This window comes from Sus scrofa, chromosome 10 (assembly GCF_054392235.1).
Source record: "Sus scrofa isolate SSC_HxYL_T2T_F1_AM1 chromosome 10, Sscrofa_HxYL_maternal_Yorkshire_Landrace_v2.0, whole genome shotgun sequence".
In the NCBI taxonomy this organism is placed as follows: Eukaryota; Metazoa; Chordata; class Mammalia; order Artiodactyla; family Suidae; genus Sus; species Sus scrofa.
The window spans coordinates 73,622,461-73,646,729 of NC_139392.1; the positions used below are offsets into that span (position 1 = coordinate 73,622,461).

Consider the following 24,269-nt stretch of genomic DNA (forward strand, 5'->3'; position numbering starts at 1 on the left):
CCCTTTCCATGCCCTTTTCTTGAGAGCCAATGGAAACTCACGGATGAGTCGCGTCATTTGTCCTAGCAACTCCGGGCAGGTTCTTTACAAGCCCTTGCATTGAGCTCCTGCGTCTGGGTGCAGCCTCGGAATCTAACAGCCCAGCTGTTCCTTACGCCCGTGGTTGGTCGTTTGGAGCTGCTGGTTGAGCATGTGGTGTGGGAGCCCAGCTGCCATGGTGGCCTTTTGCGCCGGACTTTGGTTCTCTAGCCCGGGGCGGGCGCAGGGCCAGGAGGCCGGGGGTCGGCCGGGCGCCGACTGTGAAGGTGAGCGGTGTGAGACCTGCTTGCATGGCGGTGGCACCGCTTCGCAGCGCAGCTGTTGGGTTTGGCTTTTCCCGGCCCTGGCTATAAATAGCATTTCACTGAGGAGATGCTGGCCCTGGCCCAGGGTTCCGATCGCCTACGCCCAAACTTAGGCAAAAGTTCGAGCCGGGCTCAGGGACGTCTACAGTCCGCGTTCTACAGTTCGCGTTCTTGGTCCTGTTCTATAAAACTGCCGCAGTCAAAGCCGGTGGGTTTTGATTTGGATTCGGTTTTGCGCAGACGCCATGTAGATGCAGACGACCCTGGCGCCAAATGGATTCGGCTGCTGTAACCACCTTTCCACGCACTGGAGAAGCCTTTCAATTTCAAATTAGTTTGTAACTCCCCAAAGGACAAAGCATTACACATTGTCTAAATTGAGATAAAATGGCTTAAATCTCAGGACATAACTAACTTTTGTTAGGACTTCACAGGGAAAAGTTGCTTTACAAAGGAGTGTCTTAACGCTTTAGAAAGAGGAGGAATAGAAAAGAAAGATTGCTTTTTTGTTGACAGGGTCTCCGCTGGGGACTTAGAGTCGGAACACGTGGGTCTACGTCCCACCCAGCCTTCTGGCTCTGAGGCCATTGTGCCTGGTTTCTTGCAAAATCGACGTGAAAATACCTATCTCAGAGGGCTGTTAGCAAGAAGATAATTAGCCACGCTAGCCCTTTCTCCCAGACTACAGTAGCACTTTTTGTATTTCACTCATTGAAATGATTACTTTAAATGTATATCCGCTCACCCTTCTGTGATCTTGCGAATCTATTCTTCCTTAGCAGGAAATTGTAGGTGCACATCTAGGTTGAATGAATGGGTGAGTATAGACTGTACTATAACTGAATCAAGTCTTCACAATTGGAGTCCAGATTTCTAACAGCCTTGCAATAATTAAACTTTTCTCAGAAATTCAAAGTATCTACAGGCTGTTAAACTTTAGATACAGATATTTGCCCAGCTAAGTTATAATTTTGTTGAAAGATCCCTTATAACTGGGTCCTACACGTTTAAAGTAGAATTTGTGAGGCATAAACAATTAGTTGGATTTGTCATCAGTAATTTAATTTCTGGAGCTTCTACTTACAAACATTTCAGAAGAGCCGAAGCATCTGGATTAATTAAATGTGACGCTTCTAACGTCTTTCCTGAATGTATTAAAGCATATTGTAATTATTAACTTGTATGTCTGACTAACCTGGGTGTATATTTCCTTTTGTTAAAGAAGTTGTGGAATCACAGTGAAGGAAATTCTGGTTTTAGAACAAGAAGAATCTGGCTCTATTTCTGCTTATTAGTCTTTATCACTAGCCAATTAATTTCCCCTCAGTGTGTAAGATTAAAATGCTCTACTCTATATACTGTAGGGCAGTATTTCCATTCGTTTTTTTTTTTTTTTTTGTCTTTTGTTCTTTTAGGGCCGCACCCGCAGCACATGGAGGTTCCCAGGCTAGGGGTCTGATCAGAGCTATAGCCTTCACTGGAGCCACAGCAACACGGGATCCAAGTCGCGTCTGCGACCTACACCACAGCTCATGGCAACACCGGATCCTTAACCCACTGAGCCAGGCCAGGGATCGAACCCGAAACCTCATGGTTCCTAGTCGGATTTGTTTCCGCTGTGCCACGACAGGAACTCAAATTTCTACTCTTACCTTGACTACTCCGTGGCATAGGATGCCACTGACTTCTTTGATCAGTAAAAAATTGATAGTCCATGAACCACTTGGGACCTATTGATGTAGTTTGTGAAGTTCACAAAGTATTTGGAAAAAAAAACCCATTTAAATTAATTGGCTACATATTAAAATTGGGAGACATCATATTCAAAAATTCAGATTTCTGGCTTACCTTGAAAACCAGGTTAGCAGTCAAGACTAGCCCCTATGTCCATACAGTTGGAAATAGCTGTGGCTAAACTTTCTAGAAAGGACATGTGTTCTTAAGGTTTTTGTTTTTCCTAGACTTGGATCGCTTTATCAAGTCGTTTTACTTGCCTGGGCCCTGTTTAAGTTTCTGAGCCCTACTTTAGGTCATGCGAAGCTTACTGGTGGGAAAAAAAAGTGTAAATGTTTTGGGTTTTTGGGGGGTTTTTTGTTTTTGGCCGCACGCATGGCATGTGGAAGTTCCTAGGCCAGGGATTGAACCTGCGCCACAGCAGAAATCTGAGCCTCTACAAATGACAAAACTGGGTCCTCAGCCTACTATGCCACAAGGGGATTCCATCCGTATCTCTTTAAAAGAATTGTGTTATGGGATTATTTAAACTTTTTTTTTTTAACTTTGAAATAATCATAGATTCACTTATGGGACTGATTTTAATAAAACCCTTCAACATAAGGTAAAAGGAATATGGTTATCTGGTTATAGTGATAGATATGTGCCAGGATCATTAAATTATTAATTCGTTAGGTGATCTCTAATGAGATTATTCTCTTCATGTAAGCTCAAGGAATAAATTTCCATTCTTATGGAAATAGAGTGATTTCTCTGTGGCATGGGACACCTTTGACTTCTTTCTTTTTTTGCCTTTGCTCCTCGTCTCTGTGCCCACTTGTTCGTAGTATCTTTGTGGGTTGCTAATTCGTTAGTCATGGCTTCAATATTAGAATTTTCCCCCGTTCTGCCCTCTGCCCTCCTCACTCTCTGTGCAATTAGAATTGACCTATCTATAGTCTGATTGATCCCAAGTGTTTATACCCACCCCAATAGTCAGTCTTGCATCCAATTGACTATTGGACATTTCTACTTAGAGATCTTATACCTCAAACTCAACAGAGTCACCAACCAAAATCATCGTCTCCTTCCCTTGTTAGTTCCCCAAACCACTGATGCTTATGGCATACATATATATAAAACTGGTCATCTCGACTAGACTTCTCCCTCTCCCTAGTCTCCAACACCCATCAAACACTGTGTCCACTGAGTCTACTTTCCAGTTGACTCTGCTCCCTTCTCCTTCCCCAGCTCCAGTGCCTTGTTACACACCTTCACCGTTTTTACCTGCCTTACGGCCACAGCAGCTCCCTCCCCCCGGCTGGGTAATCACCTTACTGCTTATTTAACATCTTTCAGTGATCTCCCAGTTTCCTCCAGGGAGGTGCCTCCCGCTTTCTTCTCCCACAGTATCTAGTACACATCTCATAGTGTTTAGAAATTGCCTTGGTCTCCTCCATGTGTGTACTCTTCGACAGTCAAGACTTTTTCCTCACCACATCCTCTCCATCGGCTACCAGGTAGGCAGTCAATTCTGTTGAACAAATGTATGCATATATGTCACAGTAAAATTCATATAGCTTTCAGTGAGTCAAAAGTATATCTTTTGGAGTTCCCATTGTGGCTCAGTGGGCTAAGGACCTGACAGAGTGTCCCTGAGGATGTAGGTCCCATCCCTGGCCTCGCTCAGTAGTTAAGCATCTGGCATTGCCACAAGCTGTGGCGTAGGTTGCAGATGCACCTCAGATCTGTGGCTGTGGTGTAGATGGGCAGCTGCAGCTGTGATTCGACCCCTAGCCTGGGAACTTCATGGGCTGCAGGGGCAGCCATAAAAAAGAAGAAAAAGTATATCTTTCAAAGTACAAGTTAGAATTCCCAACTCCCATCATCTAGGTAATGCATTGATAGAGAAACAGCTAAGGTGTAGAAATCATCTGAAGGTCAATTATTGGGAACAGAGAAAGAGCTATGAGGGCATCAGAACATGGGGTTTCTTTTGCAATAAGGGGAGAATAAGAAGTCACTGGGAGGCTTTAAAGATGATTTCTGCATAAATCATTACAGCAGGTGTCTCCTTCGCATACTTGGTCTATTTGCTAAGTAAACTTAGCAATATACATGTTGGCAAATGCCTCTTTCTGCATGCTCTCAGAAGCATTTAACATAGCTGATCGGTTGGTCCCTCCCTTTTAACACTTTGCTAACCTTCTGGGGCACACTGACTCTTTGTTCTCATCCTACCTTTCTGGCTGCTCCTTTCAGCCTTCTTCTGGTTCTTTTCATGTTCCCAATTTCTAAACAGTGGCGTTTTGCAAGAGTGAGACTTGGGACTACTCCTTATTCTGTGTTCTCTTCCCATAAAGATCATGTTAATGTTGATGACTTGCACACTTAGTATTTGTCAGAGAATTCACTACTGAACTCCAGATTTGGATACCCAGCAACCTCTTACTATATGCAGTGATGCACATTGTATCAGGGTTTTTCAGAGAAACTGACCAACACGGATAGCTAGATAGATAGGTGCGTACATACGTACGTAGGGATAGATTTATTATAAAGAATTAATTCTCGGGATTCCCATCATGGCTCAGCGGTGAACAAATCCGACTAGGAACCATGAGGTTGCAGGTTCCATCCCTGGCCTCGCTCAGTGGGTTAAGGATCCAGTGTTGCTGTGAGCTGTGGTGTAGGTCGCAGATGCGGCTCAGATCCTGTGCTGCTGTGGCTGGAGCGCAGGCTGGAGGCTACAGCTTGGATTAGACCCCTAGCCTGGGAACCTCCATATGCTGCAGAAGCGGCCCTAGAAAAGACAAACACACACACACACACACACACACACACACACACAAATTGGTTCTCCTGATTATGGAAGCTGTCTAAAATTTGCAGTGTGGGACGAGAGGCTGGGGACCCAGGAGAGCTGATGGTGCAGAACGCAGTCTACTGGAGAATTCCCTCTTGCTTGGGAAGGAAGCAATCTTTTTTGTTCTGTTCAGGCTTTCAGCTGATGGGGTGAGGATTACCTTCATTACTGAGGGCAATCTGCTTTACCTGAAATTCACTGATTATTTTTGTTTTCTTTTGTCTTTTTAGGGCCACACCCACGGCATATGGAGGTTCCCAGGCTAGGGGTCGAATCAGAATTGGAGCTGTAGCTGCTGGCCTATACCACAGCCACAGCAATGCCAGATATGAGCTGTGACCTACACCACAGCTCACAGCAACGCTGGATCCTTAACCCACTGAGTGAGGCCAGGGATGGAACCTGCATCCTCATGGATGCTAGTCAGATTCATTTTGGCTGAGCCATGAGGGGAATTCTCAAAGTTCACTGATTTAAATGTTAATCTCATTCAAAAACACCCTCCAGGTGTGATTAACATATACACACTCCTATATATAAAACCGATAACTAACAAAGACCTGCTATATAGAGCACTGGGAAATCTCCTCAATAGTCTGTAATAACCTATATGGGAAAAAAGAATGGAGATATATGTATAACTGATTCACTTTGCTGTACATCTGAAACTAACACAACATTGTAAGTCAACTATACTCCAATAAAATAAAATAAAATAAAAAACCAGGATACCACTACCCTCCAAACGGACACATAAAATTAATCATCACAGTTGTCTAGAAGTATCTCAAAGTTCATATGTCAAGACTGAATCCCTGCTTGTCTCCACAAAGCTGCTTCTCCTGCTGCTTCTCAGGTCAGCAAATGGCAACTCCACTCCTGCAGTTTCTCAGGCCAATGTCCTCTGATTCTTCACCTCTGTCTCCGCCCACCACCTGCCCCACAAGCCACATCCAATCCATTAGCAAACTCTTGTGGCTCTGCCTTCAAAATACATCCAAAGTTGAGTTCCCGTTGTGACGCAGTGGAAACAATCCGACTAGGAACCGTGAGGTTGCAGGTTCGATCAATGCCCTCGCTCAGTAGGTTAAGGATCTGGCATTGCCGAGAGCTGTGGTGTAGGTTACAGACTCGGCTTGGATCCCGAGATGCCGTGGCTGCGGTGTAGGCCAGCAGGTGCAGCTCCAATTCAACCCCTAGTCAGGGAGCTTCCATATGCCTCTGGTGTGGCCCTAAAATGACAAACAAAAAAACCAACAAAAAACCATGTACTTAAATCTCTGCTCCTCCTTCCTGACACCTTTTCGCCCCTTACCAAATTCATGTTTCTTCACCATCACCGGATACTTTTATTTATTCACTGGAATGTAATCCTTGAGAATAAGGACTTGGTTTTCCCAACAACCTAGAAAAATGCCTGGCATTTATTGACTGCTCAATAAATATTTGTTAAAACCACACAATGGCTATTATACGGAGTGTTCTATTAAATAGCTTTAGGGATGAAGAGGAGTTCACAGTCTAAAAAAATAAAAATAAAAAAAAATAAAGACATTTCTGGCTCTCCAGCTGAAAAACAACTAAAAATAATGGGTAAAATAAAAATGTGAAAATGCTGGAGTTCTCGTCGTGGCTCAGTGGTTAACGAATCTGACTAGCATCCATGAGGATACAGGTTCAATTCCTGGCCTTGCTCAGTAGGTTAAGGATCCGGCATTGCCATGACCAGTGGTATAGGTCGCAACTCAGCTCAGATCCTGCATTGCTGTGGGCTGTGGCGTAGCCCACCTGTTTCAGCTCCAGTTCAGCTCTAGCCTGGGAACCTCCATATGCCACAAGTGTGGCCCTAATAAGCCAAAAAAAAAAAAAAGTGAAAATGTTAAGTATACATTAGTAAGGCATAGGCAGAGGTCAAAAACAATGTGCAACAGGGGCCCAAAAGAAGTCAAGGGACTGCTTCAGCTGGGATTTGTCTTGAGGGTATTTGCCACCCAGGCGATCTCAACATAGGTTTTCATGGCTGTAAAAGAAAGGAAATGAATAAAAAGAATAAAAGACATAGCCCAGAAACTTCCCAAGTTAGGAATGTAATGCTAGGTCCTCCCCCAATTAATCTGGAACTCCAGAGAGCTAGACCTTCACTATAAAAGATGATCTGGAAATAACCACAGGTCTACCATCCTCTTTAGAGACTAAATGGAATTGTAGTACTTGAACTTTTTGCTGTGTAAAAGGGAAAACAAACATGTCTCCTGGTTACTCACACTTGCAAGCCAGCACACACATGCATTGAAGCCCAAACTTACACAGCAAATCTGGGTGGTCTAAAACATCTCAAACTGAGAATTTAGTTTAAAAAGATTTCAAGAAGGCCTCAGCAAATATCTATCCCTTTCCATCATTTTTTTGTATTGGAGTATAGTTACAATGTTGTGTGCAGGTGTACAGCAGAGTAAATCAGTTATACAAATGCATTCCTTTTCAGATTCTTTTCCCATATAGGTTATTACATAGTACAGAGTAGAGTTCCCTGTGCTATACAGTAAGTCCTTGTTACCGATCTGTTTTACACACAGTAGTGTCTGTTTGTCAATCCCAACCTCCCAATTTATCTCCCCCCCCTCCCCCGCCAGCCATTCCCCTTTGGTAACTATATGTTTGGTTTCAAAATCTTTGAGTCTCTTTTTTGTAAGTTCTTTAGTACCATTTTTATATTAGATTCCACATATTAGTGATCTCATATGATATTTGTCTTTCTCTGACATAGTATGATAATTCTAGGTCCATCCACATTGCTACAAATGGCATTATTTCATTATTTTTATGGCTGTAATTCCATTGTATGTAGGTACCACATCTTCTTTATCTCCTGTCCATGGACATTTAGGTTTGCTTCCATGTCTTGGCTGTTGTATACAGTGCTGCAATGAACATTGGGGTGCATATATCTTTTCAAATTATGGCCTTCTTCGGATAGATACCCAGGAGTGGGATTGCTGAGTCATATGGTAGTTCTATGTTTAGTTTTTTAAGGAACCGCCATACTGTTATCCATAGTGGTTGTACCAAGAACACTCCCACCAACAGTGGAGGAGGGTTCTGTTTTCTCCACACTCTTTCCAGCGTTTATTGTTTGTAGACTTTTTGATGATGGCCATTCTGACTGGTATGAGGTGATACCTCATTGTGGTTTTGATTTGCATTTCTCTAATAATAAGTGATGTTGAGCGTTTTTTCATGTGCTTTTTGGCCATCTGTCTTCTTTGGAAAAATGTCTGTTTAGATATCTTCTGACCATTTTTTAATTGGGTTGTTTGTTTTTTTGATAGAAAGCTGTATGAGCTGTTGGTATATTTTGGAGAGTAATCCCTTGTCAGTTGCTTCATTTGCAAATATTTTCTCCCATTCTGTGGGGTGTCATTTTTGTTTTGTTTATGGTTTCCTTTGCTGTGAAAAAGTTTTACAGTTAAATTAGGTCCCATTTATTTTTGTTTTTATTTTCATTACTCTAGGAGGTGGATCAAAAAAGATATTCCTGTGATTTATGTCAAGGAGTGTTCTGCTTATGTTTTCCTCCAAGAGTTATAGTATCCAGTCTTATATTTAGCAAATGTTAATCTTACCCATAGGAACCCACCTTCAACCCAGTCCCACAAAATTCTAATAATTCCCACAAAATTCTAAGACATAAAGCTCATATTGAGAACCATAAACCCATAAACCCATGGGACACTGTTAAGTGACAGATTATTGAGACAAGAAACAGAAGAAGCATACTTGGAAAAGTTTCAGGGATTAGAATTATCAGGCACAGAATACAAAATATGTTCATAATTTTTAAAGAGATAAAGGAAGGGATTGACAATATGAGTAAAGGGCAGGAGGCTATTAAAAATGTGCAACAATATTTGGGAAAAAACAAAATAAACATCTAGAAAAGTAGAAATGAATGGGATTAACAGAAGATTAGACACAGCTGAGAAAGGAATTAGTGAATTAGAAGATTGACGAAATTATCAAGAAGGAATCATTGAGAGATTGACAATAAAAATATGAAGTGGAGATAAAGGTACAATAAGGATAAAGAGAAAAATTCCAACCCATGCTAACTGGACTTTCAGAAGGAGAAGAGAGAGGGTATGGGTGGAGCAAAAGAGATGAGAGCTCATTTTTCCAAACTGATGACAGTCATCAATCCATAGATTTGGAAGTCCAGTATATTTCAAATAGTAAAAATAAAAATAATTCCATATCCAGTCCCATTAGAAGGAAATGGGAAAACACAAATGGAAAAAAAAGAGAAAATCTTAAACGCAGAGAAAAAAGACTGATGACCTTCAAAGGCATGGCAATTAGAATGTCAGATGATCCAACACTGAAAGGCCTGAAGTCACAGCTAGTAAATACTAAATAGTAAAGCCAGGAGTTGCACCCAGAGAGTCTGGCTTTAGAGGCCAGGCACTGAATCACTACCTATACTGCCTTCTAAGCGTGGCATTGGGAACCAATTTATTTAAGGCAATATTAAAACTAAAATTGGAACAATGAAGTAGTATATAAATTATGTAAGAATTTCTGGTTATATAAGTTTTAACTCATTAGAACATGTGTTGTATTCCTAGGCAGCATTTTTTCTTTTTTCTTTTTGCCTTTTCTAGGGCCACTCCCGCGGCAATATGGAGGTTCCCAGGCTAGGGGTTGAATGAGAGCTGTAGTCACTGGCCTACTCCAGAGCCACAGCAACTCAGGATCCGAGCCGCGTCTGCAACCTACACCACAGCTCACAGCAACGCTGGATCCCTAACCCACTGAGCAAGGGCAGGGACCGAATCCGCAACCTCATGGTTCCTAGTCAGATTCGTTAACCACTGATCCACGACAGGAACTCCCTTCCTCCCTAGTCTTTGTGCCAGCAAGATTAATCTGGTGTCCTTTTTTCCCCTCCAAGATCAAGCTGCAGTGGAAAATGTGGAACTGACATCAGTTCTAGAAGATGTGGATGAGACTGCTGAAAATAATGTTTCTAGTCCACCTTTTTTTTTTTTTTTTTTTTTTTTTTTTGCTTTTTTCTTAGGGCTGCAACCTCGGCATATGGAAGTTCCCAGGCTAGGGGTCGAATCGGAGTGCAGATGCCGGCCTACGCCACAGCCACAGCCACAGCTACATGGGATCTGAGCTTTGTTTGTGACCTACACCACAGCTCTCGGCAACGACGGATCCTTAACCCCCTGAGTGGGTCCAGGGATCGAATCGTCATGGATACTAGTTGGGTTTATTAACTGCTGAGCCATGAAGGGAACTCCCGGGATTTTAAACTTTTATCTTTTTTAAAAAGTTGAAGCTCTTTTCCTGCAGGTGGCATTATTATATATATTTTTTTTCATGTACTAACTTAAAGAGTAACTGCTCAAGTTAAAAGACAAAGATTATAAGGCTACATAAAAACATCCAACTGTATGCTTTTTCGAAGAGATGGGTTTTGGGAAAAGAGTTAGATCTTTCTCTTCCACAGGGGGGAAAAAAAAAGACGATAATAAATATCTAAGATTGAACATACAACTCAGGAATTAGCCACACAAGCGTATTATTGAAAATCTGTAAACTCTAAAGGAATCAGCTAAAAGAGTAGAAAAAGTTAAAGCTCTGGGTTTGGGTGAAATGGGGAAGGGGAGGCGAAGGACCCTGTTTTTCAAATAGAATCTTTTGGAACTCATTGACATTAAACTTGGTGTAGGGGGGAGGGGTGGAGAGGGAGAGAGAAGAGACTTGGAGATCACAAGTATAAAATTTATCTTAGATTTTTTTTTTTTTTAAAGAGGAGTGGAGAAATGGGAAGGTATTTGCTTTGGTGGGGGATGTGATGTTGAGAGAGGTTTTGTTGAGTTTATGGGAAAGAGACAGTCTACACGGCAGGTGCAGGGTTGTCTTGGTTCTTACACTTGCCGGCACAAGTGTAGTGGGTGCGCTGGAAGAAGCAGGTGAGACGTCTTTCCTGTTGCTTCCTTCCCCTCTCAGAGAAACAGGAAGCACCATCATCAGTGAGGATGGGGTGGAGGTGTTCGACAAGCTGAGAGAGAGAGCAGCTGTGCAATTGTCATTTGGGGAGTGCAACAGAGTGAGAGTAAGATCAGTGTCATGGGAGTGTTAGGCAGCATGGCTGGCTCACTTGAAATCAGTGGTCCCGAGTTTAAAGGGAGACCAGTGAGCATAGCTGTGCTGTTTCCTTCACCCATGTTCAGTGAGTACAGGTGCTAAGCAGGTGAGGCGTTGTGAACTGGGGTTAGGGTGCCTCTGGGTGAGAGAAGGGAGAGAGATGCAAGAGTGTTGAGTTTGTGTGCAAAGGAGTGCATATGATGTTGAACCATGGAATCTAGGCTGGGTAAGGAAGCATGGTAAAGAGGTGGCCGAATCAATGGACAGTATGACCTGGCAGGGTCAGAGAATTGTTGGCGTTTCAGAGTTCCCGTTGTGGCGCAGTGGTTAACGAATCCAACTAGGAACCATAAGGTTTCGGGTTCGATCCCTGGCCTTGCTCAGTGGGTTAAGGATCCGGTGTTGCCGTGAGCTGTGGTGTAGATCACAGACACGGCTTGGATCCTGCGTTGCTGTGGCTGTGGTGTAGGCCAGTGGCTACAGCTCTGATTAGACCCCTGGCCTGGGAACCTCCATATGCCGTGAGAAGCGGCCCTAGAAAAAAAGGCAAAAAGACAAAAAAGAAAAAAATTATTGGTGTTTGCGTGTTAGAGGATGTGAAAGAAGGGAGGTGGTACTCAGACAATGAGATGTTTCCATTGGGATGGGCTATAGTCACTGGTAATGACTGGACCCTAAGGGTATAACCACAGAGGTTCTCCATGTATTCTGGATATTAATCCTTTCTTATATAACTTGTAAATATCTTCCTCTAGTTTGTGGCTTGCCTTATCATTTGCTTATGATTTCTGTTGCATTACAAAAGTTTAATTTTGGCATTATCAGGTGTATGTAGAAATCATTTTCTACCCTGATTCCATGAAAAAGATGCTTTCCTATGGTTTCTTGTAAAACTTTTGTAGTATTGCTCTTCCCTTATGTCTTTATTCACCTGGACTTCATGTTTGTGTGTAGTTTTGGATAGGTAGCTATGTTTATCTTTTCCCATGGTAAGTTGTCCTAGTACCATTCATTGACTAATCCATTTATTTCCCCCCCACTGATTTTCAGCATCATTTCTGTTTCTTACCAAGCTCCTCTAGATTTCTGGGTTTGTTTCTAGACTCATCATTTTGTTCCATCGGTCTATTTCTGTGCCAGTCCTATACCGTGCTTTAAATGCTACAGTTTTTGAATTAGAGCATCTGATTAGGTCTACTCCTCAAACTCTTTCTTCACATATTTCTTGGCTTTCATTTGCTCTTGTCTTTTCAAATGTATTTTTGGATCAGCTTGTCAAATCTATTTAAAAAATCCTATTGATATTTTCATTAGCATAAACTTTAGTAGATCTTAGAGATAATTATCATCCATAATATTGAATCTTCTGATTCATGTACATGGCTTATCTGCCCATTTCTTAGGTCTACTTTTAGGTCTTTGGATAAAGTTTTATAATTAATACTATTAATTGAGTCCTGGTTAGCCTAGGATTTGCTGCTCTTCCTTAACGATATTTCCTTAGAATTCTTATTTTTTTTAAATTTTACTATTTTAAAAAAATTTTTGGCCCTGCCCACATCATGTGAAAGTTCTGAGCCAGGGACTGAACCCTCACGACAGTTGCGGCAACGTCAGATCTGTCACCTGCTGCGCCACCTGGGAACGTCCTAGAATTCTCTTTCTAATATCAGGGCTGCTGTTTTCCAGCATAAACTCTGGCCTCCGTTTCCTTCTCAACTTTCCTGGGCCAGCCACTTGTCCCTTTGGGAAGTAGCTTCCTCCTACTGAAGAGTAACCTAGTGGATAGGCGTGTAGGCCCAGAGTCAGACCCTCCGGGGCTCGAATTCCCTCTCTACCACTTACTGGGCACGTTCACTGGCTCCCCTCTGGCTCGGTTTCTTCACCTGTAAGATGAGGATAGTAATGAATCTACAACAGGGCTTTGTTCTGAGACTTAATATATGTAAGTGCTCAGAACAGGGCCAACAATCAGTAACAATAGTTGTCCTCACTGCCTGCACCTCTTCTAAGCTCCATTTCTTCACTGGCTCTGGATCCTGGGATTGAACATGATTGTTCAGGTTGAGGTTTTACTTCAGGCTCATGATGATGGAACACAGACGCAGATGCAGGCGACAAAGGGGCTGTTCTCAAGGCACGGAGTCAGGGGTTTTGCTCTGTGCTTCAAACTAAGTGATCCTCAGCATCGCATCCCAGAGAAGGCTATGTTTTCTTTAAGGGTTAGTTAGATTTGGTGGGAAGTTCTCATATTAAGTGGAACTCGGATTCGAAGTTTGATGATTCAATAAGCTCATATTACTCAAGGCCCAGTCCTAACCTAACAGCTGCAAGTTTGAAACCACTTTTACATAAAATTTGACTTTGTTGTCACAACGTGTTGAAACGTACTTACTGGTTTTTGGCCACACCTGAAGAAGGCAGACGTTCCCAGGCCAGGGACCAAACCTATACCATAGCAGTGACTGAGCCAGAGTAATGACAATGCTGGCTCCTTAACCCACTGGGGCACCAGGGAACTCTCATGCTTACTGGAGCAGGACATAGACATAAGTATGGTTGTGGTGATATCACATATAAATATTTCATTTCTTTGTTTCTTCTAGTATGTAAAGAATTCTTGAGCCGATTCTACAATTCCTTGATAGCCAGAGGGGTCAACTTTTCTGTGGACACCATAGAAAAAGAATTGATCAGCCTTTGCTTGGATGTCAAAGGAAAAGAAAACCGCCTGGTATGGTAAATCTGCACCTTTCGTTTCTCCTGCGCTTGGAGAAAACTGCTAACCATTTCATTTCTCATCTGGAATGTGATGCCTTCCTGCTTCGATGCTTCCCTCAAGCATGATCGCTGTAGAAAGCAAGCAGAATCGATCCTTTGTGGAAATGGAGTCGATGTGTTTTCATCTAGAATATGTCTGGTTTCATTTGGCTTTCGGAATAAGCCACAGGCAACCAAGTCCGTGACTTCTTAAATGAAATTACACAATTGAATTCCTAGTGAGAATTTACTGTCCTGTGTTAAGAGTGGGTAGACTTTCCATTTCTTACGTAGATGATTAGTGAAACCCATCAAAATATTTTATATCATGATTTATGCATAATTAACGAAGTATTTATATTTTCTTGTAATGGTATTTCCTGGGTATACAAAGGACTTGTTTCACTATACTGGTTTTTTCTTTTTTTCTTTTTTTAATGGCTGCACCTGTGGCATGTGGAATTCCCAGGCCAGGAATTGAATCTGAGCTGTAGCTGCGGCGATGCCAGATCCTTCAACCCACTGTGCCAGGCTGGGGATTAAACCCACACCTCTGCAGTGACCTGGGCCTCAGCAGTGGGATTCTTACTCCACTGTGCCCCAGCAGGAACTCCCTCAGTGCTGTCTTTTTATAGTACTAAAGACAACCTTGGGTCAATTCATTTTGCCTAAAATTGTCAGGTTGAAACTGTCAGTTAAATTTGCCCTACTGACTGCTCACCACTGACACACTGTAAAAAATCTAAGCATTGGATTTCCCATCATGACTCAGTGGAAATGAATCTGACTAGCATCCATGGGGACGCAGGTTTGAGCCCTGGCCCCGCTCAGTAGGTTAAGGATCCGGCATTGCCGCGAGATGTGGTGTAGGTTGCTGATGCGGCTCGGATCTCCTCTTGCTGTGGCTGTGGTGTAGGCCTGCAGCTAAAGCTCTGATTCGACCCCTAGCCTGGGAACTTCCATATGCCGCGGGTGCAGCCCTAAAAACAAAAGACAAAAAAAGAAAAAAAAAAAAAAAAAAAAAACAAAACCCTCAGCATTTATTTGTGCCATTAAGTTATATTTTTAAATGTAAAATACTTGTTGTGTAGCTTTACAGGCAGTAGGACATGAGGGAACAGGGCATGGACTCCAGAGCCAAGAGGCTAGATTTTTAAATGAATTCAGTCTTCCTACTTGCTAGCTGGGTGAACTCCAGCTGGCCTGAGTGTTCAAGTGGGGATAATACCAGTGCTGACGTCACAGGATTGCCGTGAGAATCAAATACATCAATACCTCCACAGTCCTGAGAGCAGCCTCTGGTATAGACAAGATGTTTAGCCACTGTTAGTGCTTGTCATCAGTCTTCTAGTTAGGCTGATCATGGGAACCGAGTCACTGGTTTTCTGGTGTCTTAGTGAGCAGGGGTTAAATTTAAAAACTGGACCAGTGAAAACTAGGTTAACCTCTTTCTCCCTTCTGAAAAATTATGTGCCTCGCTTTTTTCAGTGTCCGAGCCACTAAATTCTCTTTATTCCCCTTCAGTGCTATTATCTAGGAGCCACGAAAGATGCAGCCACCAAAATCCTAAGTGAGGTCACTCGCCCAATGAGCGTGCACATGCCCGTGATGAAGATTTGTGAGAAGCTGAAGAAGATGGACAGTCAGATCTGTGAGCTGAAATACGGTACAGTGGAATCAGATTTGGTTTTTGCTCCAAATGTCCAGCATATTATCAATTCTCTAAACATAAGGCCATGTTTCTAAAAAGTCAGTGTTAAGAGGAAAGGACTTCTACACTTGCTGTTAGGGTGCTGGGCTGCTGGGTGGTGCGTAGGGCCGTCTGAGCTTCTTTCGGCCCAGAGAAATGAATGCTGGCACAATCAGCATTAGGGAAAACTGCCCACCCAAATGGCACGATCTAAACTCTTAAGCTACCAACATATTGCCAACTACATATGTCAAGGAAAAGGTCAAAATATCAAGAGAGCAGCTACTCATGGTGAATTAGCTCTTGGTAACCTATTAAAACAAAAGTTGCATCTATTCAAAGATGATATAAGGACTCTGTCAAGTTTTATATTTTTAGAATTTTTGGCCACGTCCACAGCATGTGGAAGTTCCCAGGCCAGGGACCGAACCTGCACCACAGCAGTGACCTGAGCCACAGCAGTGATGACACTGCATCCTCAACGAACTGAGCCACCAGGGAACTCTGTGGACTCTGAAGTTTTTTTCTTTTTTCTTTTTATGGCTGCATCTGCGGCATATGGAAGTTCCCAGGCTAGGGGTTGAATCGGAGTTGCAGCTGCCAGACTATGTATGCCACAGCAACAGCAGTGTGGGATCCAAGCTGTGTCTGGGACCCACACCACAGCTCACAGCAACACCGGATCCTTTACCCCAATGAGCGAGGCCAGAGTTCCAATCCTCACCATCACGGAAATAGATCGGGTCCTTAACCTGCTGAACCACAACTGGAACTCCAACTCTGAAGTTTTAAATAGGACTCTAACTTTCTTCCTAGATCTATCATTCTGCCAGCTTAAACTTTTAGGAAATAGGTTATTCACCTCGAATCAGGTTTTGCCTGATGAAACAGCCCTGACCACAGTGCCTAAAATAAATAGCCAGGAGAAGAAGATGTTCTATTTAAAACAGTATCCTTGGCCTTATAAATTTTACATACATAGATCTATTCTTATAAGGAGGATTTATATCTGGGCCAGCCTTTGGAGTAGATTGAGGAATATGCTAAAAGGCTGGAGATCCCCCCCTTCGTCTACCCTTAACACCTGCCATTCCCCCAGGAGAGACCCATTTCTTTTGCATAAGCCATTGATTTATGTGACATACCCAGAGAAGTACTGAACCACTTAAGTAATTAGCACCCAACTCTGAATGATCTTAGTGTTATTTTTCCACCACAGCTGTGTATAAGGCCTAGGCACCTAGCTACACAGCTGACTCTAAATAGGTTTACGTTTGGAAGATACCAGAGACAACCTGTTTCTCAACTTGCCAAGGGCAGGCCCTACCTTCCGGGGAGGTGATGATGGAGCAGGCATCTCTTTTTATGGGCTTCCAAGCATGAAGTAGAAGCAGGAATTGCTCAGTCTGTATAAACAATAATCTGCAAAGGGACAAAACTGTCCTGATTCTTTCAGTTAACAAATTTATTTGGAATAATTTCTACTGTGTGCTGGGGATCTTGCTGGGCTCCTTGGTGAATAGAAAAATTAGTCAGATATTACTGAGAAGAAATACGTATGTCTTGGCAATACTGGCCACTAGAGGCCCTTAGGGAGCCATGGGCTAGATTTACTTTGGGTAGCTATCTTTTCCCTGTAGTTTAGGGTGTCACAGGGGATTTCCCCTTTTGGAAATTAATGCCAAATGCCAAGCTGTCTGGAATAACCGGAGGAAACTACCAATACTTGGGAGAAAGTATTTTTCTCCTTCAACTATTTATCTTGAATAGACCACGTGTTCTAAATCCTTCCCAGGTTATTTTTGGCTGTAAATTTGAGATTGCACAGGGGCCTTTAAGTTGTGGAATAGTAGTAATTTGGAGTATAAAAGTTTCTACGTCTAAAGCCATGAAATTAACAAACAAGGTAAAGATAGACTTGGATTATGTTTTCAATTAGGAAGGTGTTATCTGGTTTTTGACATGAAAGGTTTTTTTTTTTTTTGTCCTTAGGGCCACACCCTGGCATATGGAAGCTCCCAGGGTAGGGTTGAAATGGAGCTACAGCTGCCAGCCTACACCACAGCCAGAGCAACGAGGGATCCAAGCTGCATCTGCAACCAACACTGCAGCTCATGGCCAGGGATCGAACCCGAGTCCTCATGGATACTAGTCAGATTCGTTTCTGCTGCACCACAACGGGAACTCCCATGAAAGAATATTTTTGCTTGGTTTATTTTTTAAAAGATAGGGAATCACTATTTTAAAAAGTCAGGATTTCTTGGATCATAGAGTGTAGCTGACTCTCCAAATGAAAAAGGCTCTAAAATTCAACTCTCATTTATTTCCAGCTTTACTGAGATAAAACTGGCATATAATGTGGTGTAAGTTTAAAGTATACAATGTGTTGACTTGATATACCTATATATTGCAAAATGTCTACCACATTCTTTTTTTTTTCCGTAATATCTTCCATGATGTTCTAAGTCTAGAGATTGGACATAGTTCCCTGGGCTAAAAAGTAGGACCTTGTTGTTTACCCATCTAAATGCAATAGTTTGCACCTACCAACCCCAAACTCCCCGTCTGTCCCACTCCCTCCCCCATGCCCACTGGCAAACACAAGTCTGCTCTCCATGTCCATGATCTGTTTCTGTTTTGTAGAGAGAATCATTTGTGCCATATTTTAGATTCCACATATAAGTGGTATCATATGGTATTTGTCTTTCTCTTTCTGACCTACTTCACTTAGTATGAGAATCTCTAGTTGTGTACAGATCTTTTACCTCCTTGATTAAATGTATTATTCCTAAGTATAAAATCCAACTTTCAAATTAGGGTATACTTACTGGAAATTTTTGATAAATCACTTGAGAAGTTCCCGTTGTGGCTCAGCAGGTTAAGAACCCCACATAGTCTCCCCGAGGATGCCGGATTCAATCCCTGGTCTTGCTCAGTGGCTTAAGGATCTGGCGTTGCTGCAAGCTGCGGTGTAGGTCGCATTCTTAGTCATTTGTAATACACACACTCATCTGTTTTGCCAAAGACATATCTTTGCATAAAAGGGGAACCATAACTTTCTAGTTAATTACAATCTATGACTTTCAGTTGGCTATCCCAGGGGACGGTCTTTTACCAATTCCTTTCTTTTTACCTTGTGAGCAGCCATTCAGGATGCGATACTATTCATTTTGCCAATAAAGATCTTGAGAAGCCATGGAGTGGTAGCAAATACTGCAAAGCTACACGGGTCCCCATTGTGAAGCAAATATAATTCCATGGAAAGAAAGCCTGATAGATCATGAATTATCCCTTTGGCTGTGTACATAATACATTTTTCCTATGTATGTCTTGGTTTCCACAAGCACTGGAACTATCCCCCACTTTGGATCTAAGGGTAGTCAACACCAAAATAAGTAACATCATTTACCTAAATGTTCAGTAGTTTTTTTTTTTTTAATTATGCTTTTCTTTTTATTCCATGAAGAAAAGAAATTAGACTTGGCATCAGTGGACCTGTCCAAGATGAGAGTGGCAGAGCTGAAACAGATACTGTACAGCTGGGGAGAAGAATGTAGGGCCTGTGCAGAAAAAACTGACTACGTGAATCTCATTAAAGAACTGGCACCCAAGTACACAGAGACGCCTCCCCAGACAGAACTCTGACTCTTGGAAGCTGGCACACCATTGATTTCAGTTAGAGACAAAATGACTTTCTAGAGTATGGGTGTGTTGGTTGAGAGTCACCAGGAATTGCAATGTGTGTGGACTCTGGACTTTCTTTTTTGATATTACACCTTGGAATGGGTTACCTAGCTTTCTACATAGAACTGCCAATATTACTGGTTTCTTAAATCTGCAGTGTAACAAAACCTACAAGTGCCTTTCTCATCATTTTCTTGTATGTGGGTTATCATTGCCTAGGTCCTAAAGTTGGGGAAAGTGAACCACTGAAAAATCGATGGAGTAAATTGACTCTAAGAAGGCAGAAAGTGCTCAGAGGCCCCTATCTGTGCACTGACTTTTTAAATTTATTTTTCTTAGGGTATAGTTAATTTACAGTGTTGAGTCAATTTCTTCTGTACAGCATAGTGACCCAGTCATACATACACACACACATACACATACTCTTTTTCTTATATTATCTTCCATTACAGTCTATCCCAAGAGACTGGATATAGTTCCCTGTGTTATATAGTACGACCTCATTGCTTATCCATTCTGAATGTAATAGTTTGCATCCACCAACCCCAAACTCCCCATCCATCCCACTTCTTCCATATCCGTGCTCTGATTTGTTTTGTTTGGGCTGCCTTGGAGTTCTTGGGCCAGGGATCAGATCTGAGCTGCAGTTTCAACCTAAGCCACAGCTGTGGTAACACAGGATCCCCAACCCACTGTGCTGGGCTGGGGATTGAACCTGTGTCCCAGCTGTTTCAAAATGCCACTGATCCTGTTGTGCCACAGCAGGAACTCCTGTGCACTGATTTTTAATTAAATATATTGGATTAGGACAAAAGAAATCATGTTTGGCTTATCTAACTCCCAACTTCCACCCAAATAACAATCAAAAGTTTTTTTTTTAAAAGGAAATTTCATATTTTTAACTGTAAATCACTCTACATTCTAGCTGTCTTTGCTATCAGAAATGGGAGGGCAGGAAGTACTACAGGAAATGAGTGTTTCCCAGATGAAGAACTATTTAAACCTACCTTAAATAGATCAAGAATCCACACAAGTGGAAGTCCCGCCGTGGCTCAGTGGTTAATGAATCCGACTAGGAACCATGAGGTTTTGGGTTCAATCAATCCCTGGCTTTGCTCAGTGGGTTAAGGGTCTGGCATTTCCGTGAGCTGTTGTGTAGGTTGCAGACATGGCTCGGATCCCGCGTTGCTGTGGCTCTGGCGTAGGCTGGCGGCTATAGCTCCGATTGGACCCCTAGCCTGGGAACCTCCATATGCCACAGGAGCAGCTCTAGAAATGGCAAAAAGACAAAAAAAAAAAAAAAATCCACACAAGCACAGTCAGTGTTTTAGTGAATTATATCAACACTCACACTGTTAAGTGCACCAAGCTCAAGGTCTTTGGCCCTTCTTCCTATCACACATTAGATAACTTTTGATACAGGATTAAAGCATTATTAAGAACTTCTACAGGTGACATGGAATTTTATGGTTTTTAATGCTATTTTATCAGTTTTAGATTGTAAAATCATTTTTGGTTCCATTTCCTGGCCATACAGGAATAATAAACCCATTATTGAAGTGGCTTCTTCTGTGTGACAGGTGGAGGTGGGAGTGACTGCAAGGCAGCTGGAGGGATTGTTCTGGGATGATGGGAATATTCTGCACCTTGATTGGGGTGATGGTTACAGGGCTGAACATGACTGCCGAATTCATCCAGTAGTGCAATTAAGATCTGGCCATTTTATTGTATTTAAATTATATCTAAAACACCGCTGCAGAAAAACTATGTGAAAATTGACTAAAACCAATTGATTCAATTTATCTTGTTTGTTTAAGAATTGCATTTACTTTACTAGGAATTCTTTTGGGGAGTGAGGGAGGACACTTCCAGACTGAAAGCATATATTGAAAGTACAATTTTAGCTTTTAAATGCTGCACAAATAAACACATTTTCAGCTGGGCAAGTGGAATACAACTGAACTTGTCAGGGAATTGGTGGTTAGTAAACTAAAAATGAGAATAAAAAAGCTTTGGTGTAATAAATAGCCAAAGGGTAATTATTTTTGGATTTTGACAGCTTTGTCATTGTGTGTAAAGCACCCTACTTTATTATGAATTTTATCCTTTTAAATTAATTTATTTTTGTGGTACCTATGACATTTAGAAGTTCCCAGGCCAGGGATTGAACTCGTGCCACAGCAGTGACAATGCTGGATCCTTAACTACTAGTCCACCAGGAAACTTCCATTAATTATATTCTTGAAAAGCCCACATTTAGGCTTTTTACAACCTTTGTGTTTGTTTTTCTTTCATACATTTTGAACCTGAGAAACTTTTCATTTGAAAATGTTTGATGTCTGATCTCAAAATCAGGTCATACTTCTGTCATTTCTTTAGGATATACATCTAGGTAATAAGAACACTGCCCAGCAAGAATTCCTGCTGTGGCTCAGAAGTAACAAACCTGACTAGTATGCACGAGGATGCAGGTTCGATCCCTGGCCTTGCTCAGTGGGTTAAGGATCCGGCGTTGTCGTGAGCTATGGTGTAGGGTGAAGGTGTGGCTCGGATCCTGCATTGCTGTGGTTGTGGTGTAGGCTGGCAGCTGCAGCTTCGATTCGATCCTGGGAACTTCCACATGCTGCAGGTGCAGCATTAAAGAAAGGAAAAAAAAAAAAAAAAAAAAAAGAGAACACTACCCAGCAGGTCATTCAAATCTATGATGTTTAGTCTGATTTTTCAAAGGGCATTTACAGTAAGGCAGTCCTGCTCAAACTTCTTAAAATGTGCAAACAAACCATCTGGGAATCTTGTTAAAATGTGGATTCTGACCCAGTAGGCCTGGGTGGGGCCTGAGACTCTGCATTAACAAGCCTCCAGATGATTCCCTGGGCTGCTCTTCCAGGGACCACGCTTTGAGTAGTAAGGGCTCCAATTGTGGATCCTGTGGTTAATTGGTTTCCTTCTGCCAGACTCAATCAGTTAGGTTTTTGGTACCTAGAGCTAAATAAAACAATAACAAGACAAACAACAAGAAATGCACAAGAGAGTCCATTCTCGCACATAAATGTAGTCCAGAAGTAGCCAGTCCAGAGGAAATGCGTCAATTCCACAAAATTATTAGGGACTCAGCTCTTAACTCTTTGCTTAATTTCCTAGGGGTGGGTTCCATTCTTAACTCATGGTCCAAGTTGGCTGCTGGGACTCCTTGTTCCAGAAGGGAGAAGGTGTAAAGACCCAGGCTCTTGAGGGCATCCTTTCCCTGCTTCCCCCTCCTCCTACCCCCGCCACCCCCCTCCACCCACAAGTTCCATGTCCCACTATGTTATTGACCAGATCATAATCACAGGCCAAATCTAGCTGCAAGGGAGTTTGGGAAATAACATCTTTTGGTTGAATTTATTGCTGTCCAAATAAAATTGAGATTTTTTTTTTTTTTCCTGAGGAGGAAGGGAAAGACAGTTTGTGGCCACTCACAAGCCATCTCTGCCACACAACATACATTTTTCCTTCCCATGAATCTTAGTTATAATTCCTGGTTATCAGACCCTAAACAGCTCTTCCCCCTCCTTTCTCTATTTGCTTCTGTCGTAAATGGAGGCAGTTATGTTGTTCATTCTTTCTTTATTGGACAAGAAGTAGCTATTTTCTATTTTATTTTCATTGTAAATGGTTTCCTCTCTCATTGTGTATGTACGTGTGTGTGTGCGTGCGCGCGTGTGCACGCATATGCATTTTTGGGGTGTGCTTTTTGCCCCAAATCCATAAGCACACAAGTTAGAAGTCAAACATTCTGATTTCAAAAAGGGACAAAATTCTGGGCTAAAAACTCTCATCTAAACCGTCTAGTGTGGGGCAGACATTATTCCTAACCTACTCTAGATTTCAAAAATTCCAAGCAGAAGACCCTTTATTTTGGCTCCTAAATACACATGGGAGGCTAGATAGAGCACAACTTAAAAGCTGTAGTTCTTCATTTGAGTATGGATATTTATAATCCACATTCCCACTAAAAAGTGTTAAATTTATTATTAAAAAAATTTTTTTGGGGGTCTTTTTTAGGGCCAAGCCCGCAGCATATGGAGGTTCCCACACTAGGAGTCAAATTGGAGCTGTAGCTGCCAGCCTATACCACAGCCACAGCAATGTGGAATCCTTAACCCACTGAGCAAGGCCAGGGATTGAACCTGCGTCCTCATGGATAATAGTCAGCTTCGTTTCTGCTGAGCCACCATGGGAACTCCAAGAGTATTAAATTTGGAATGTGCTATCTTGTGATACAGAACAAGAAAATATTTGGTTATCAGATCCCGAAAAAACAGCAGAGCATTTGTGATCCAGAGGTCCTATCTATGGTGTTTGAGCAGTGTTGGCTAAGAGTCTTTTCTAGGCAGATATCTGAGTTTTTATCCTCTGAGTCTCATCCAGAAGAAAGGACTGCCAGGTGCCCATTCTTTCACAGCGTGTTTGAAAGAAAAAGAATTCTACCAAAAGAGAAGTAGAAAAGGGAATATGTAGGATGCAGTATTAAGTTTGTTAGTTTGGGGTATACTTTTCACTGGTAAAGGATTTTGAGAATTTGGGATTGTGCGGGCACATCTGGTGCTGAATTTTTTTTTTTTTAATTTTTGAAAAAAAGTATAGTTGATTTACATTGTTGTGCCAATTTCTGCTGTACGGCAAAGTGATCCCGTCATAATATACATACATTCTTTTTCTCATATCATCCCCCATTATATTCCATGTCAAGACATTGGACAGAGTTCCCTGTGCTATACACTAGGACCTCATTGCTTATCCACTCTAAATGTAACAGTTTGCCTCTACTAACCCCAAACTCCCGGTCCAGCTCACTGGGTTTTAACTTAAATAGCATGTGAGACCAATCATTAAATAATTAAAAATGTAAATATGATTGTTGAGAGAGGGGAGGTTGTAGGCTGCCAGTGAAGTGGGTCAGTTTGGGGGCAGTGTTTTTTTAAAGCTTCTCGGGTGATTTCCCCATAAGGCTGTCAGTCCCAGGTTCTCTGCCCAGAATCCTGACAGCTGCCTCCCAGCCCTGGTGATTCCTTGGTGC

The 24,269-nt window shown here is 42.1% G+C and overlaps 1 protein-coding gene across 1 annotated transcript; it reads left to right on the plus strand.

Annotated features, from left to right (window-relative positions):
• The first annotated feature begins 98 nt into the window (after positions 1–98).
• CDNF (cerebral dopamine neurotrophic factor) lies at positions 99–21,235 on the plus strand. The gene is made up of 4 exons (XM_003130739.5): positions 99–305; positions 13,683–13,810; positions 15,361–15,502; positions 18,993–21,235. The coding sequence occupies exons 1-4, from the start codon at positions 191–193 to the stop codon at positions 19,169–19,171; spliced, it is 564 nt and encodes a 187-aa protein (XP_003130787.1). The 5' UTR covers positions 99–190; the 3' UTR covers positions 19,172–21,235.
• Positions 21,236–24,269: the final 3,034 nt, after the last annotated feature.

Coding starts and splice junctions, on each gene's coding strand:
- CDNF (XM_003130739.5), top strand. CDS start 191: ATGTGGTGTGGGAGCCCAGCTGCCATGGTGGCCTTTTGCGCCGGACTT. Junction 306..13,682: donor GCCGGGCGCCGACTGTGAAG/GTGAGCGGTGTG, acceptor TGTTTCTTCTAG/TATGTAAAGAATTCTTGAGC. Junction 13,811..15,360: donor AAGGAAAAGAAAACCGCCTG/GTATGGTAAATC, acceptor ATTCCCCTTCAG/TGCTATTATCTAGGAGCCAC.